We start from the raw sequence: 15,889 nt of genomic DNA on the forward strand, positions 1-15,889 counted from the left end.
TTTCAAGTTAAATTTGTCTTTTTAATATGTCTTCAAAATTGAAGATATATTTTACAACATAGTAGAAATGTTTACAGCATTTTTTTCCCGGTCATTACACACAGCATTATTTTCCGTTGGCACAAAAACACAACCAAAATGTATGTGCATAATGTTGCACTGAAAAAAAATCGTTGTTACTGTCTTGCTGTATTACACCGTGTTAGCCAAGTTGTATTTTTCAGCATCAGTCAATGCAAAATGTACATTAACCTCAGACGAAAATGTAAAAGTCAAGTTTTGGCTTTCTACGAGTTAGCTCAGATTACAAGATTAGCCAAAGTTAGCGAGCTAACATAAGTTTATATTCTAGCATTAGCTAAATTTAGCTAATATGCAGAGACTAGCTAACTTTTGCTATATAAATGCCAGCTTATTGGGTATTTGTAACTTCCTGTCTGCCGCTCTGCGCGACAGGCAGAACAGAGAGATAACCAGAAACTGTTGCCTACAGTTGTAGCCTGTAGTTATTAGCAATAAAGAGATTAAATATTTTATTATAACACACATTCTTTGTCTGCTTACATCATTTCATTTATCTACATTTATCTACTGAAGAATCACAAAGTTGAGCTGAGCTCTTTTTAAATCTTAAACTGCTTTAAATCTGCAAGTAATATTAAAGCTGTCAGGTTTTTTTTTGTTTGTTTTATGTTTCATGTGGAGAAATAAGACACTTTGTGTCAACAGCCTTAATCTGTAGCTCTCCAAAAACTGCCCTACTTCACATTTCCTAAATTTCAGGTTCAGGAAAGTCTAAATGCAAAAAGCAGTCCTAAAGAATTTGTTACCAATTTGCATATATTAAGTCATTAAATGTGTAGCAATATAGGGCAAACGTTAGCATCCATTTATATATTCATAGATTTTTCTTATATATTTTCTCTTTTGGTAACCAAGTTTATTATCATTTCTCCTCTTCAGATTATTGTTTTTCATTTCCTAGTCATATCATTGTTTTCTTCAACTCAGTAGATATCTGGGATAAAACTTAACTTTGGCTTCACTAACATCCCTGTGTTATCCCCTGTAATGATCCGTATTAACTGCACCTGAAACAGTTTGGGACAGAATGCCAATGTGCCTTTGGAGCGTCTCAGAAAGCTTTTGTATTCCTCCTGATGAAGCCCTTCTTGTTACTTTTGAGTCATATGCCTTCAAATTACCAGATTAGGCCCAAATTATAATGTTTACGAGGACATTTTAGTGTCTCGTCCTCTGAATTTACATAGTGGCCTCATCTAGAGGAGTTATTTCTCTATTCATGAATGCCTCCTTTATCCGATGAGCTTCAGCCACTTATACTTGATATACTTATTTGTGATTGACCTACGCTGACTGGGTGGAGGGGCGAAACTCAGGCCACCTGCCAGACCGACCACAGAGTGCCCAGTGTGATGCTGTAGGCGATTACGGCCACTAGGTAGACTCTGAAGAGCAGCACGTCCAGCACGTAGCCAACCTGGAGCCACTCCTTGGCGATTTCCCGACATCGGTCCCTCTTCTCCAGGAACTGCCGAATGGCCGTCACCTCTTGGAGGATGTTGTCCATGACGGGCGGAGTGTTGTCCCTGGATGGGGCCAGGCGAAGTCCAAGCATCCCACCCTCTCTGTCCTGGTGGCTGAGCCTCTGGCCTATCTCACATGTGTGGTGGAGGGAGCACTGGGCTGCAGAATGAGACAAAGGTGTAATTTTGTTATTTAGCCTCTTACATCTATGAAGAAAGCGATTGGTAGAAAGTATTAAAGTGGCTCAAAGATTGGTTCTTATTTCGCTAGATCTGACATATTGTGTGGAAGTGTGGGGTAGAACTTAAAATCGAGATGGAAATCTTTCAGTGTCTAATGATTTGATTTTGAAGTTAAAGGTCACAATTTGAAAAGAAAAATTTGATTCAAAAATTATTTTTAGTTCAGAAACCAATTTTTCTATTCAAACGATCTAAAGATTCTGCTGTAGATAACGTGACTGACGAAAGGAAAAGACAGTGTGAACAAATAGAACATTTAGAATAGACAAAATACCCAGATTCTTTTTAGATTAATCTCAGAAATATTGTAGAAAATTTTTTTACCTGAAAAGTCAAGTTTGAAAAGTAAAACATTTGCTAGAAAAAGTTTAAAAAATGTTGCGATCTCAGAAATTTTCTAGAAAAAACTCAGAAACTTAGAAAATTTACAAGTTTCTTCAAAAAAAATTCTGAGGCTAATCTCAAATTTCGGAGTTTTTTCTAGCAAATTTTTTACCTCTCAGACTCAGGCTTTGTTACCTTACCCGTCCCGTAGTTGTATTCCTTGGAGCGGTCCAGCTCTGAAGCCTGAGACGACAGCCGCGCACAGAAGCGGTGCTTTTTGTGGATGCAGAAGAGAACCGGAGCTCTTTCCAGGACCAGGTACTTCACCCAGTGGGGGACGGGTGGCTGCAGATCCTGCTTGTGGACCAGACGAACAATCAGTACGGTTTCTGTTAGGCTGATCACCAGGAGAGCCATGCAGACCACGAAGTACACACCTGCAGGACCAGGTAAGAGCACAAAGATTGACAGTTTTGGAGATGCAGTACAATGCAACTTGGTTTCAATATGATGTGAAATGGAAGACCTCTGCTCTTTGCCATCTGGCTTTGCTTCTCCTCAACTTCCAATGTTTTGACACTAATGTTGGTCAAATCCAAAGATTACTGTAAACATAGGTCTTCCACAGGTTTCAATTTGAAGTTGACACGCTATGGGATGTGAACATATAATATGAAATTAAATAATACATTACAATGTGATAAGATACATTACCAAGTTAGGTGAGATACGTGAGATGATATAAAAATAAGACAATCTGGAAGCATTTTAATCACGGGTTTGTAGCATCTCATTAGCTTGCTGCACAGTAAAGAGTTGTGTTTGTAATTTCTGTAGTGCTGAAAATTAGACTTTTGTTTTTTGAAAAAACACATTATTCATTATTTTCCTGTTGGGTTTGATACATGGTTGTTGTCCAAATTCAATGTGATACAGTAAAAATCTGAAATAATACATAATTATTATTTCATATTAATAATTAATTAATCTGAAATAATAGGTTATTTCAGATTAATAATCTATTATTAATCAAATAATTTGATTATTACAAATCAAATTATTGTGATTTGTAATAATTTGACATCCGACTGTATAAAATAATATTATAGCATAGCGTAATGCAGTTTGATTAAGATTTATGTAATGCGTGTCCATGTTGAAATATTTGACCTGAGACAATCTGATATGATTTAAAATGAGACAGAAAAATTCAATATAAATAATTCAATATGCTGCATTACAATACTGTTTGAGTAAATTAGTTTTGGATAAGTACTGTTCGCACACAAAAAACAATAACAAAAAAACACTCAGAATGATGTTGCATTTCTTTAGAGATAATTAAAAAGTCTTTTGGTTAAATGGAAACTCCTTTTTTGTGAACCCCGGTCACCTATCAGTGGCGTTCCGATGGCCGTGGCAGGCAGAGTGTCGGATACGATGATGAGGAAGACAGAGTAGCCGAGCAGCAAAGTGATCTTAAAGGAAACTCTCTCTCCGCTGTCTGGAGGCAGAAAGAAACCAACGATGTCCATCACCATCAGGAAGATGCTGGGCAGCAGCAGGTTCACGGTGTAAAACAGCGGCCGCCGTCGGATCACCACCTGGGGAAAGCAACTGCATGTTAGGCCGGATAAGAAGCCTGGCTGTCAGGACAGAAAACCGTTTAAACTTTAATATGTTACTAATTTACACTTTGAATGTGTGACCTGAGAATGAGTCATCCGTCTAGATAAGCTCCAAACCCAAAATTCATCAGAATGTGGAATACAAAACGTAAAACAAGCAAACGTCTAAAAGATTTTTGTCCTGTTTGGTGTTTCCAATCTGTTGAGAACATGCTCATTTAATCTCAGTAGTTTTTCCTTGCACACTCACGTGGAACTTCATCTCTGCGTAGTAGTCGTCGTTGTCCACGCTGAAGATCTTGTAATTGGACAGAATGTGCAGCAGCTCCCACTCTCCCTGGTTCATGAAGACGCTCTTGTCGTCCCGGAGTTTCTCGGGGCTTCGCATCAGGGTGATGTTGATGTCATCGACTGCAGATCAAACACAATGTTTGGAGCAGCGCGAAGCAGGCCTGACAACAAGTCAGCTCTCATTCGCCCCCTCCGCTCTGTGAGCCTAAACCACAGCAGGAGGCGCCAGACAAAACAACAACGCTGTGCTGCTTTGGAGGTGAAATCTGTCATTTTCTGTGGGTTTTTTTTTTTTTTTTTTGTCTTTTTAAAGATCTAAGATTTAAATTTTAAAGCAAAAAAATAAAAATAAAAAATGATTTTATGTTCAAAGAAAACACATATAGCATCTCAATAAACAGAACACTGCAAAAACACAAACTCCCACCAATTATTTTTGGTCTACTTTGCAGTGCAAATATCTTGGTACACGTGAAATCAAATAAAACTAACTTACAAGTAACTTTTCAGCAAGATATAGGAGTTTGTTTCAAATCAATCATTTATTAGTATTGGTGAAAAAGCCCTTGTTCCACTTATAAAATGGAAAAAAAATGTATTGTTATAAGTTTAAAATAACAATATTTATTCATATTAAGGAATTACTCACTTAAAATAAGGTAATATATCTTGCGGAAAAGTTACTTGGTAGTTTTGTCTTATTTTAAGTGTACTAAAATATTTACTCTAGTTTTATTCTGTTTGCACTGTTTTGCAATGAATATACTTTCTGAGATTGTAGCATTATTCTCTATTAGATTAATGCAACAGTTATTCTGTTGCAATTGATGTGTGTGTGCGTGTGCGTGTGTGTGTGTGGGGGGGTGTGTGTGTTTGGGGTTTGCATTATTCGTGTGTTAGCAGCGCATCACATTTGCACCTCCATAGAAATCTTCATTTTAAAATTGCATTTTACATTTACTCAGATTATCTTTGATGTTAAAATTAGTTTGATGATCTGAAACATTTACGCAAGAAAAGTAAAGCAAAGCAAAAAGAGATTAACTTTGTAAAGAGGCAAGTCTGTGTTTGTACAGCACTGTTATTATGTCTGAAGGTTTTTAGATCTCAGCCAATCAATTAACATTTTGTATTTCCTCTATGAATAAATGCCGATTTACTGGTGTGGAGCCAGCTCTGGAAGGTGAGGCTGCATTTCTGGACGTCGAACGGGAAGTTGTAGATGTTGAGTGTGCAGGCAGTGACGACCTGGATGGGCTTGTAGTTCTGCACCAGACCCTCGTGTGTAACGTAGACGTAAGGAATATCTGGAGACTTCCCCACATCGACGCTGCCAGTTACACACAGCAAATGCAAACCATGTCTGTATGATCACATTCAGTGCAGCGGAAGGGCCAAATTGAAGGAAATCTCTTACAATTCGTTGATGAGAATGTCAGGAACCCAGACGTTAGCTGTAGGCAGGGAGACTTGCTTGACTTCATCAAAATCCTCTGGGTTCCACACCAGGAACTCATCCGTCCATGACTGAAAGATTCAACGCCATAAATAATCAGATTCTAACAGCAGGGAACTTGTTATACACTTATTGTGCATAACGCAAAAAAGAATAACCTGATCAATATAATCAGACATAAACACTGTTGAAAGATTGAAGTTCTAAAACACTAGAAAAAAAAAGTACCTGATAAAAAAGAATAAAAATTTACACAAAATTGTATATTTATTTATGATGAAATCTAAAACATTAGAGCACTGAAACAGTTAATTCAGATTTGGATCAAATTAAATCAAAACACCAAGATATTTTACTTCATCTGAAGGACCCACTGTCTGCTTGAAGTTTTTTTTTTCCAATGTCTAGAGATTAAAACATTGTTTTTCACAAAATATCAATAAGTAGCTATTCACTCGGACTATGGCTGGACAATTAATCAATAACAATATATATCACAATAGACACATCATCAACATCAATGGCTGATATGTTTGAAAGAATTTTCAATAATTTCACTGAACTCCCATCCAGAACCGCACAGCATTCTGGGGGATGTAGGCAGAGGAAACTCAGCTACTCACTCACTCTTTGGTTACCTAGCAACAATCTGTTGAGCAACTTGCACAGCATCAGCTTAAGGTATTGCTATCGTGTCTCATAACGTTTTAAAAATAACAAACAACTGCATGGAGTGAAAAGGTCACCAGTTTGGCAGAATTTCAGATATTTATAACAGAAAAACAAATTAATAATTATCAATATCCACTGATATGAAATGCTTATATTGTGACACGTTTTTCAGCCATATTGCCCAGCCCTAACTCAGACGGCTCAATAGTCATTGCTCTTACCTGCCTGTACCACACATACGTCGTCAAAACCTGGTTCTTCTCGTCCTTTATTAAGATACAGAAATACACAAAAGTCTAAAATCCGTCACATTGCTGAAGTGCCAGTAAGACGTTGATCAGTCCAGAGGCATTCCTGAATCACTGAACTGTGAGCAGAACTCACCACGCTGAGGATGGAGTAAACCATGAGGTCTATGGCAACGATAGTGGACGTCCTCCAGTCCTTCACAGGTCTCACTCCTTTCTTATATCCAGCGCTCAGGAAGTCAGCCAGCCGCACCAAGGTGGCATTGGCAAACCTTCCAGGGTTACTGGGCGGCTTTTTAACTGGAAAACAGCAAATTATTTACGTTCGCATGTGGATCAACAGGAAGGAAAAATGCTCTTCACATTAGAACAGACAAAAATTGATTAAATTCCCACCAGAGGCTGGTAGCAACCGTGGTAATTCACACGTGAACAGAAATCATGGAAACTTTGTCTGCAAATTATGTTATGTGTTATAAAGTGGAATTCATGCACTAAATATATCACTAATAGAAATAAACTCAGCTGTTTTAGACATAACTAAGGTTTCTTTTTGACAATATATAACACAAGAAACTAAACATAATGATGCCATTAAGTACAGATACTTTAAATCATTTAAATGTACCGGTTTATGGTGAGAACATAATCTCACCATAAACCAGCCACCACCAGCTGCTGATCTCAATAATCTGTCTGTTATTCCATTAGCAGGTCCATCTTTTCCATGAAAACAGTAAGAGATTCACTCAATCACCATGGCTTATGTAGGCATTCACAAGACTCCACTGCTGAAAAAAAGCATGCTTGTTGCAGAATATTCAAATAAGACCAAATCTCCAATTTTTGGATATTTTTGTTTACACCATGAAATTTCGAAGGAAAATTTCATTCCACCTAACCCTCAAAAACTACAATAAATGTGAAATTTGAAGATGAAAACGTGATAGTATAGGCAGATCTCATACACCTGAAGGACGGAGGAGCTGAGGAATGTATATTAATGTTCTTCATAAGAATCTAATAACAAAACCGGATATTTTTTCAGTGAGACTAAAGCAGAAAACCTTTGAGATTTAATGAAAGTTTGAGTGGAAGAATTGGTTACCTGAGTAATAAAGCATGTCACCAGTTTCTCCGTTCAGGAAACACTTTGATTCTGTTATTACCAACAAAAGCCGCTGAGCGTGGAACACATTTCAGCTCAATGCTTTTCTCTTGCTGACATTTCACTTTATTTCAACTAATTTATAGACTAATTTGTGTTGATTTCTTGGTATGTGTGGATCTCTTGGGTTATTAGAGACGTTCAGAGTGGATTTTATGTCAGCAGCCTCAACACAAAGAAAACATTGATGCTTTCACTGCTTATTTTTTTCTACAGAATTATAACTCAGCTGTTACTTCACACCAAAACTAACAAAGGACATTTTATTCTGCTAACATTCACTTGCCGCTGTAAAAGTGACAAAACAGTAAAAAAGTGTTTTAATATAATGTAAAGTATTAAGCCTTACTAAATCTGTGACAATAAAAAGCGTATTATCTCCCTAAATTTCTTCAGTCTTTTTGCCACACTTGCATCTTTTAGATCCTGAAATAAATGTTAATATATGCCATATATAACCACAGTAAATATAAAATACAGTTTTTAAATTATGTTACTTATCTGACTGGATGTTCTCCTTCTTAAATGTAATCAGTTATTATCAAAAAAATTTGGAGCTTGACTTAATTTTGCAGCCCAAAAACCTCCTAAAGGTAGACCTGTGGAATGAGAAAATCTGTCAATTAAAACTTGACTAAATCAGAAAATAAGCTGAAAAATCTTAAAGCACCACTTATCGGAAGCAAGGTCAAATTAATGTTCTGTACTTTTAGGGGACTATCTTTGATTTAGTGAATTACTTTTGGTAAAATTAAACTGCAAGTAAAAAAAAAAAAAAACAATATGAAAGTTCAGCTAAAACTTCTCAACAATTTTTACTTCCATCAAACATGGTGAACATACTTGACATCTTACAAACATTTGTTTAAATTTTACATTTTATGAATTATGGATTTTTCCCTTTTGTTGCTTTAAGGTAAAATTTAAACCCCAATTTGTTTTCACAAACAACAAAATGAGTAGTAGTGAATATTTTCTAAAGTTAAATTTGAGTAACTTTAACTATATTAATAGATATTTGCAAAACAAAATACCCACCTTGCATCACTCTTTTGATTTATTATTTATTTATAATCAAATAATAAATCACAAGTTATAGTAAACTAATCATTTGTATGGATTAAAATTTTTGTCAGTATTATTGTTGAGCAATAATTTTGACAAAACTACACTAGTCTGAGCATTTTCATTGCATTAGACACCAAGACTGAATCTGGTGCTTTAATCTTTGGTAGGTGTTAATATTTCAGTTCTTATAGTGCATTAAAGTAGAGTGTAGTGTACCTGTGCAGAAGGTAGCAGCTCCATGGAGCAGCAGGTAAAGAAGCGCTGTCCAGCCCGATGACAGCCTCATGTTCTGAGCCGACCCGGGTCTCTGCTGCTGTGACGGCTCTCCTGTCGTTCTGATGGAAGACCTCAGCAAGCCCGACTCCCTTATCCTCCATATCCATCAGCTTCACGCATCACTTCACCCACTTCCACTATGAAACCCTGTTAGTGTCAGTGGGCTGCGGAGGGCGTATCCATGAGAAGCCCCTCCTCTCCACTCCATAAAGAAGCAGCTCACTGAGGTGACTGCAGCAGAAAGTCCATCTAAAGATCTCACAACATGTCTGAGAAATGAGCTGGAGCTGAGTGAAATGAATTAACTTAGAGGTTTTTAGGCAGGATTCCACTTAATCTGCTGTTCAATTAAAAGTTATTTACTCCAGATGATTTATGGCATTAAAAAGTAAAATTCAGTATGTCTTATGTTTTTTCTGCTCCAAAGGTAATTTTGGCAAAATACCAAATATTTCTCAGGAAAATTGATTTTTTTTTTTTTTTTGCTCCAATAAATAAAATTAAAGCTCAGTTTTTGATACTTGAGGTTATTTAGCGCAGGGCTTCCCAAACTTTCCCCCCAAAGTGCATCAACCTGTGGCCAGGGACCCCCTCTGTAAACCCACAGACAAAAAATGTAAAGAAACATCAAGTATTAGAATGTTTTTTACTCACTGCTCAGCAGTGGTGGGAAGTAACGAAGTACAAGTACTTCGTTACTGTACTTAAGTACAGTTTTCGTGTATCTGTACTTTACTTAAGTAGATTTAATAATGGGGACTTTCTACTTTTACTCCACTACATTTTACAGTAAGTATCTGTACTTTCTACTTCACTACATTTCTACAAAACTGTCGCGTTACTCGTTACATCCAAGTCGCATTGTGTTTTTTTTTTCCGTTAAAATGTGAAGTTCAGGGTCTTAAGGTGGCGCTGTAAAATCCAAGCAATAACGTGACTTAGTGTCTGTTGTCACCCATCGGCTCCACCTTTACTCGCACGCGGAGCTCCAGACATGCGCAGTGGTTTCCTCTGAGCGGGAGGAGATGTTTGTCTATAACATAATAGCGCTGCATAAATTGATATGGCGACATGTAAAATCAGCAGCGCTTCGCTTTCACAGACGGTGGGGACTTCGTCCAACTTTTAGCGTCACTTGGAAGGAAAGCTTAAAGATAGGTAAGATCTGTGCTAGCAAAGCTAGCTGTACTGAGACACATGTTGCATCTGATGAAAAAAAGTTGTCACTCATGCGCTGAATTATTGTGTGGAGGTGTTGACTGAGGTGTCGCATATATGGGACAACGCTGTGACCAAAGTCTGCAATATAGTGATATGACATTCAGGAACGATCCGATTCTTCTGGACAGATCTTTACTAAGTCCTAAGGACTGAAGCCTCACTGAGAGCCGTTCTTTGTTCTTGTGTACACTGCGGTAGCTATATATATATATATATATATATATATATATATATATATATATATATATATATATATAAGTTGAAGTATGAACACAGAGTATGCTCATTGCTCATTGATTGATTTCGTCTCCTGTCATGGTGGTAAACATCGCAGTGGGAGGGAGGATGAAAACAGTCACGATGCTCATTCTGCTTAGTTACTTGTTGCGCCGTTGGACAGTGTTCATAGTTGAAAGTTATTTACCGTTAATTGCGATGTTTCAGTTGTGGTTTCTGACATATGCAATATGGGCAACCGCCCAGGGCTTATTTTTCTAGGAATAGCAGGAGACATCTGCGGATTGTAGCACAGCGATGAAAGCAAAACAGAATGAAGTGAGTTTTAATTGATACTGGTTAAATATATTTCAGCTCTAAGTATTTAATATCTAGGTGTTTTTATGGGAATGTGGATCTTTCAGATCTATCTGAAAACCAATTTTGATAGGTAAACTTAATGTTATTGTGTCATTTAGCGCGGGGCGCTGGTCTTGGTCTCGGATTCGGTGGTCTTGACTACAACTCTGCTGCATGGCTCCTTGGTTGCATGTCCTCCACCCCGCCCGCACCTTCTTTACATCCCCTTTCAGTTAGATTTCTTTCTAAATAAATGTGACTAATGAAGTTCATGCTATGTTAGGACAGGAGACAAAATGTTTCCATCCCTGAAATTATGATTCATAGAATCACATATCTAAGTCTAAACTGTTACAGAGAATAAACACAATAAGAACATGTTTAATCTGTGGTAGTGTTAATTAAAATGGCACATTTCTGATGTATTAAAATTAAATACGATCGGCACACTTAATGATATTAGCGATTAGGTAATGCATTCAGCGAGTACTTTTACTTTTAATACTTAAGTATTTTAAAAAGCCAGGACTTTTTACTTTTACTTAAGTAAAATGTTAATGTGGTACTTTGACTTTTACTTAAGTACATTTTTGACTGTGTATTTGTACTTTTACTTAAGTAAATTTTTGAGTACTTTCTCCACCACTGGTGATTAGTGATCCCATGGGTAGGATTGTCAGGTGCCTAACAGTCATGCTTTTGGACTTTGGGAGAAAGCCGGAGTACCCGGAGAGAACCCATGCATGCATGGGGAGAACATGCAAACTCCATGCAGTTACTACGAAGCCCTGGAGGTTAGCCGAGAGACCAATGGGACTAGGTACAAAGTGTTGGAGGTTGGGCAGGAGACAGACAGGACTCGCTGCCAAGCCCTGCAGGTCAAACCAGAGACCGACAAGACTTACTACGAGGCTCACTTCTCCAGAGCCCTGGAGAAGTGTAGTGCATATTGCATTTTCAAAAGTGTAGTGGAGAAGTCTCCGACCACACATCTGAATACAGGTTGCTGCTTCTGTCGCTGGTCTGAAACAGACAGGCTGTCTTCATGATGGCTAGACAAGACTTACTACTGGCAGCTATTTCTGCTGCTTCTCTGTGTCCCTCAGCCTTTTCTCCAACTGTTCCACTTGAAGCTGCAGGTTTTTGTATATATTCTCAAAGATGGTGCCCTTCTTCTGCAAGGTGGTGTATTCCTGCTCGAAGGCGGTGTTTATTTCCTCCAAGTAAGTGTTTATTTGCTCCAACATGGTGCTTTTCTGCTCCAGATCGGCCTTTTCCTTCTCTAGGGCAGTATTTTCCTGCTCCAGGGCAGTGTTTATCTGCTCCAAGACTGCGCTTTTCTGCTCCAGAGTGGTCTTTTCCTTCTTCATGGCAGTGTTGTCCTGCTCCAGGGCAGTGTTTATCTGCTCCAACACGGTGCTTTTCTTCTCCAGAGCGGTCTTCTCCTTCTCTAGGGCAGTGTTTTCCTGCTCCAGGGCAGTGTTTATCTGCTCCAACATGGTGCTTTTCTGCTGCAGAGTGGTCTTTTGATTCTCTAGGGCAGTGTTTTCCTGCTCCAGTGCAGTGTTTATCTGCTCCAACACGGTGCTTTTCTGCTCCAGAGTGGTCTTTTCATTCTCTAGGGCAGTGTTTTCCTGCTCCAGGGCAGTGTTTATCTGCTCCAACATGGTGCTTTTCTGCTCCAAAGCGGTCCTCTCCTTTTCTAGGGCAGTGTTTTCCTGCCCCAGGGCAGTGTATATCTGCGCCAACACGGTGCTTTTCTTCTCCAGAGCGGTCTTCTCTTTCTCTAGGGCAGTGTTTTCCTGCTCCAAGGCAGTGTTTATCTGCTCCAACACGGTGCTTTTCTGCTCCAGAGCGGTCTTCTCCTTCTCTAGGGCAGTGTTTTCTTGCTCCAGGGCAGTGCTTATCTTCTCCAAGATGGCACTTTTCTGCTCCAGAGCGGTGTTCTCCTTCTCTAGGGCAGTGTTTTCCTGCTCCAAGGCAGTGTTTATCTGCTCCAACGCGGTGCTTTTCTGCTCAAGAGCGGTCTTCTCCTTCTCTAGGGCAGTGTTTTCTTGCTCCAGGGCAGTGCTTATCTTCTCCAAGATGGCACTTTTCTGCTCCAGAGCGGTGTTCTCCTTCTCTAGGGCAGTGTTATCTTGCTCCAGGGCAGTGTTTATCTGCTCCAACACAGTGCTTTTCTGCTCCAGAGCGGTCTTCTCCTTCTCTAGGGCAGTGTTTTCTTGCTCCAGTTCAGTGATTATCTTCACCAAGATGGCACTTTTCTGCTCCAGAACGGTGTTCTCCTCCTCTAGGGCAGTGTTATCCTGCTTCAGGGCAATGTTTTCCAGCTCCAGGGCAGTGTTTATCTTCAGCAAGACGGCGCTTTTCTCCTTCTCCAGCTTTATATTCCTAATTTTAATCCTGTTCATGTTCTCCTCATTTTCTTCCGTCAGAGTCTTTCTGTTGACGAACAACATGCTGACTTTTCTCAATGTGTCAAACAACCACATACTGAGCTGACTCTGTAGATATATCCAAAAACACAATCACTTGTTAAGAGACAATACTCTGCGACTTCTGCAGTGGTAATGACCGTAGAATTCAAGACTGCAGCCTTGTGACATCAATGCATCACTCTCTGTGACATCAATTTGTGTGATGTCACAAATTGATGTCACTACCCCAACAGAACTAGAAAACTGCTGAAGTTTGAATAAAAACAAACTTTACAGCTAAATGCAACTTGGCTTAGCTGATGGTCATTTCAGACAGTTCAACTGGTAATATATTAATTACCAAGGCTGTAATTCGCACTTGGGAGTCAGCGGCTCTTGAGGATAATGGCCTGGCACAGCAGGGTGCGAGGACCAACTCTCTTAAAAAAGACATGTTAAAAAATAACACAAAAATGTATTACCTTTAATGCACATTTTGTGTTCATTTTAACACGCAATGTGTTAAAATGTACAGAACATTATAACACACTGTATGTGTTAAATATTTCAACACATTTTTGTCTTGGTCAGGCACAAATTTTCTAACAACAGATTATATCCATCCATCCATCCATCCATCCATCCATTTTCTTCCGCTTATCCGGGGTCGGGTCGCGGGGGCAGCAGCTTCAGAAGGGAGGCCAAGACTTCCCTCTCCCCAGCCACTTCTTCCAGCTCCTCCGGGGGAATCCCAAGGCGTTCCCAGGCCAGCCGAGAGACGTAATCCCTCCAGCGTGTCCTGGGTCTTCCCCGAGGCCTCCTCCCGGTGGGACGTGCCCGGAACACCTCACCAGGGAGGCGTCCAGGAGGCATCCTGACCAGATGCCCGAGCCACCTCAACTGGCTCCTCTCGACGTGGAGGAGCAGCGGCTCTACTCTGAGTCCCTCCCAGATGACCGAGCTTCTCACCCTATCTCTAAGGGAGAGCCCAGCCACCCTGCGGAGGAAACCCATTTCGGCCGCTTGTACCCGTGATCTCGTTCTTTCGGTCATGACCCAAAGCTCATGACCATAGATGAGGGTGGGAACCAGTGGTGGGAAGTAACGAAGTACAAGTACTTCGTTACTGTACTTAAGTACAGTTTTCGTGTATCTGTACTTTACTTAAGTAGATTTAATAATGGGGACTTTCTACTTTTACTCCACTACATTTTACAGTAAGTATCTGTACTTTCTACTTCACTACATTTCTACAAAACTGTCGCGTTACTCGTTACATCCAAGTCGCATTGTGTTTTTTTTTCCGTTAAAATGTGAAGTTCAGGGTCTTAAGGTGGCGCTGTAAAATCTGAGCAATAACGTGACTTAGTGTCTGTTGTCACCCATCGGCTCCACCTTTACTCGCACGCGGAGCTCCAGACATGCGCAGTGGTTTCCTCTGAGCGGGAGGAGATGTTTGTCTATAACATAATAGCGCTGCATAAATTGATATGGCGACATGTAAAATCAGCAGCGCTTCGCTTTCACAGACGGTGGGGACTTCGTCCAACTTTTAGCGTCACTTGGAAGGAAAGCTTAAAGATAGGTAAGATCTGTGCTAGCAAAGCTAGCTGTACTGAGACACATGTTGCATCTGATGAAAAAAAGTTGTCACTCATGCGCTGAATTATTGTGTGGAGGTGTTGACTGAGGTGTCGCATATATGGGACAACGCTGTGACCAAAGTCTGCAATATAGTGATATGACATTCAGGAACGATCCGATTCTTCTGGACAGATCTTTACTAAGTCCTAAGGACTGAAGCCTCACTGAGAGCCGTTCTTTGTTCTTGTGTACACTGCGGTAGCTATATATATATATATATATATATATATATATATATATATATAAGTTGAAGTATGAACACAGAGTATGCTCATTGCTCATTGATTGATTTCGTCTCCTGTCATGGTGGTAAACATCGCAGTGGGAGGGAGGATGAAAACAGTCACGATGCTCATTCTGCTTAGTTACTTGTTGCGCCGTTGGACAGTGTTCATAGTTGAAAGTTATTTACCGTTAATTGCGATGTTTCAGTTGTGGTTTCTGACATATGCAATATGGGCAACCGCCCAGGGCTTATTTTTCTAGGAATAGCAGGAGACATCTGCGGATTGTAGCACAGCGATGAAAGCAAAACAGAATGAAGTGAGTTTTAATTGATACTGGTTAAATATATTTCAGCTCTAAGTATTTAATATCTAGGTGTTTTTATGGGAATGTGGATCTTTCAGATCTATCTGAAAACCAATTTTGATAGGTAAACTTAATGTTATTGTGTCATTTAGCGCGGGGCGCTGGTCTTGGTCTCGGGTTCGGTGGTCTTGACTACAACTCTGCTGCATGGCTCCTTGGTTGCATGTCCTCCACCCCGCCCGCACCTTCTTTACATCCCCTTTCAGTTAGATTTCTTTCTAAATAAATGTGACTAATGAAGTTCATGCTATGTTAGGACAGGAGACAAAATGTTTCCATCCCTGAAATTATGATTCATAGAATCACATATCTAAGTCTAAACTGTTACAGAGAATAAACACAATAAGAACATGTTTAATCTGTGGTAGTGTTAATTAAAATGGCACATTTCTGATGTATTAAAATTAAATACGATCGGCACACTTAATGATATTAGCGATTAGGTAATGCATTCAGCGAGTACTTTTACTTTTAATACTTAAGTATTTTTAAAAGCCAGGACTTTTTTACTTTTACTTA

General features: G+C 39.4%; 1 protein-coding gene across 2 annotated transcripts; it reads right to left on the minus strand.

Annotated features, from left to right (window-relative positions):
- Positions 1-11,218, minus strand: htr3a (5-hydroxytryptamine (serotonin) receptor 3A). Of its 2 annotated transcripts, XM_008428570.3 has the most exons (10): positions 8,862-8,946; positions 7,065-8,176; positions 6,546-6,709; positions 6,383-6,427; positions 5,451-5,560; positions 5,194-5,363; positions 3,993-4,153; positions 3,508-3,718; positions 2,315-2,551; positions 1-1,707 (listed from the first exon to the last, which is right to left on the minus strand). In XM_008428570.3, the coding sequence occupies exons 3-10, from the start codon at positions 6,567-6,569 to the stop codon at positions 1,397-1,399; spliced, it is 1,269 nt and encodes a 422-aa protein (XP_008426792.1). In that variant the 5' UTR covers positions 6,570-6,709; positions 7,065-8,176; positions 8,862-8,946; the 3' UTR covers positions 1-1,396. The 2 variants fall into 2 exon arrangements, with proteins under 2 accessions (XP_008426792.1, XP_008426791.1); XM_008428569.3 differs by lacking the exon at positions 7,065-8,176 and having other exon boundaries at positions 8,862-11,218.
- Positions 11,219-15,889: the final 4,671 nt, after the last annotated feature.

Source organism: Poecilia reticulata, chromosome 14 (genome assembly GCF_904066995.2).
Source record: "Poecilia reticulata chromosome 14, P_reticulata-male-v2, whole genome shotgun sequence".
Classification (NCBI taxonomy): domain Eukaryota; kingdom Metazoa; phylum Chordata; class Actinopteri; order Cyprinodontiformes; family Poeciliidae; genus Poecilia; species Poecilia reticulata.

What these genes read in the sequence shown, in the direction of transcription:
- htr3a (XM_008428569.3), bottom strand. Translation starts at nt 8,931, where the DNA reads ATGAGGCTGTCATCGGGCTGGACAGCGCTTCTTTACCTGCTGCTCCAT. An exon ending in CATCGGAACGCCACTGATAG is followed by an intron (nt 2,552 to 3,507) that starts GTGACCGGGGTT and finishes CTGGTCCTGCAG; the next exon opens with GTGTGTACTTCGTGGTCTGC. An exon ending in GGAATACAACTACGGGACGG is followed by an intron (nt 1,708 to 2,314) that starts GTAAGGTAACAA and finishes CTCATTCTGCAG; the next exon opens with CCCAGTGCTCCCTCCACCAC.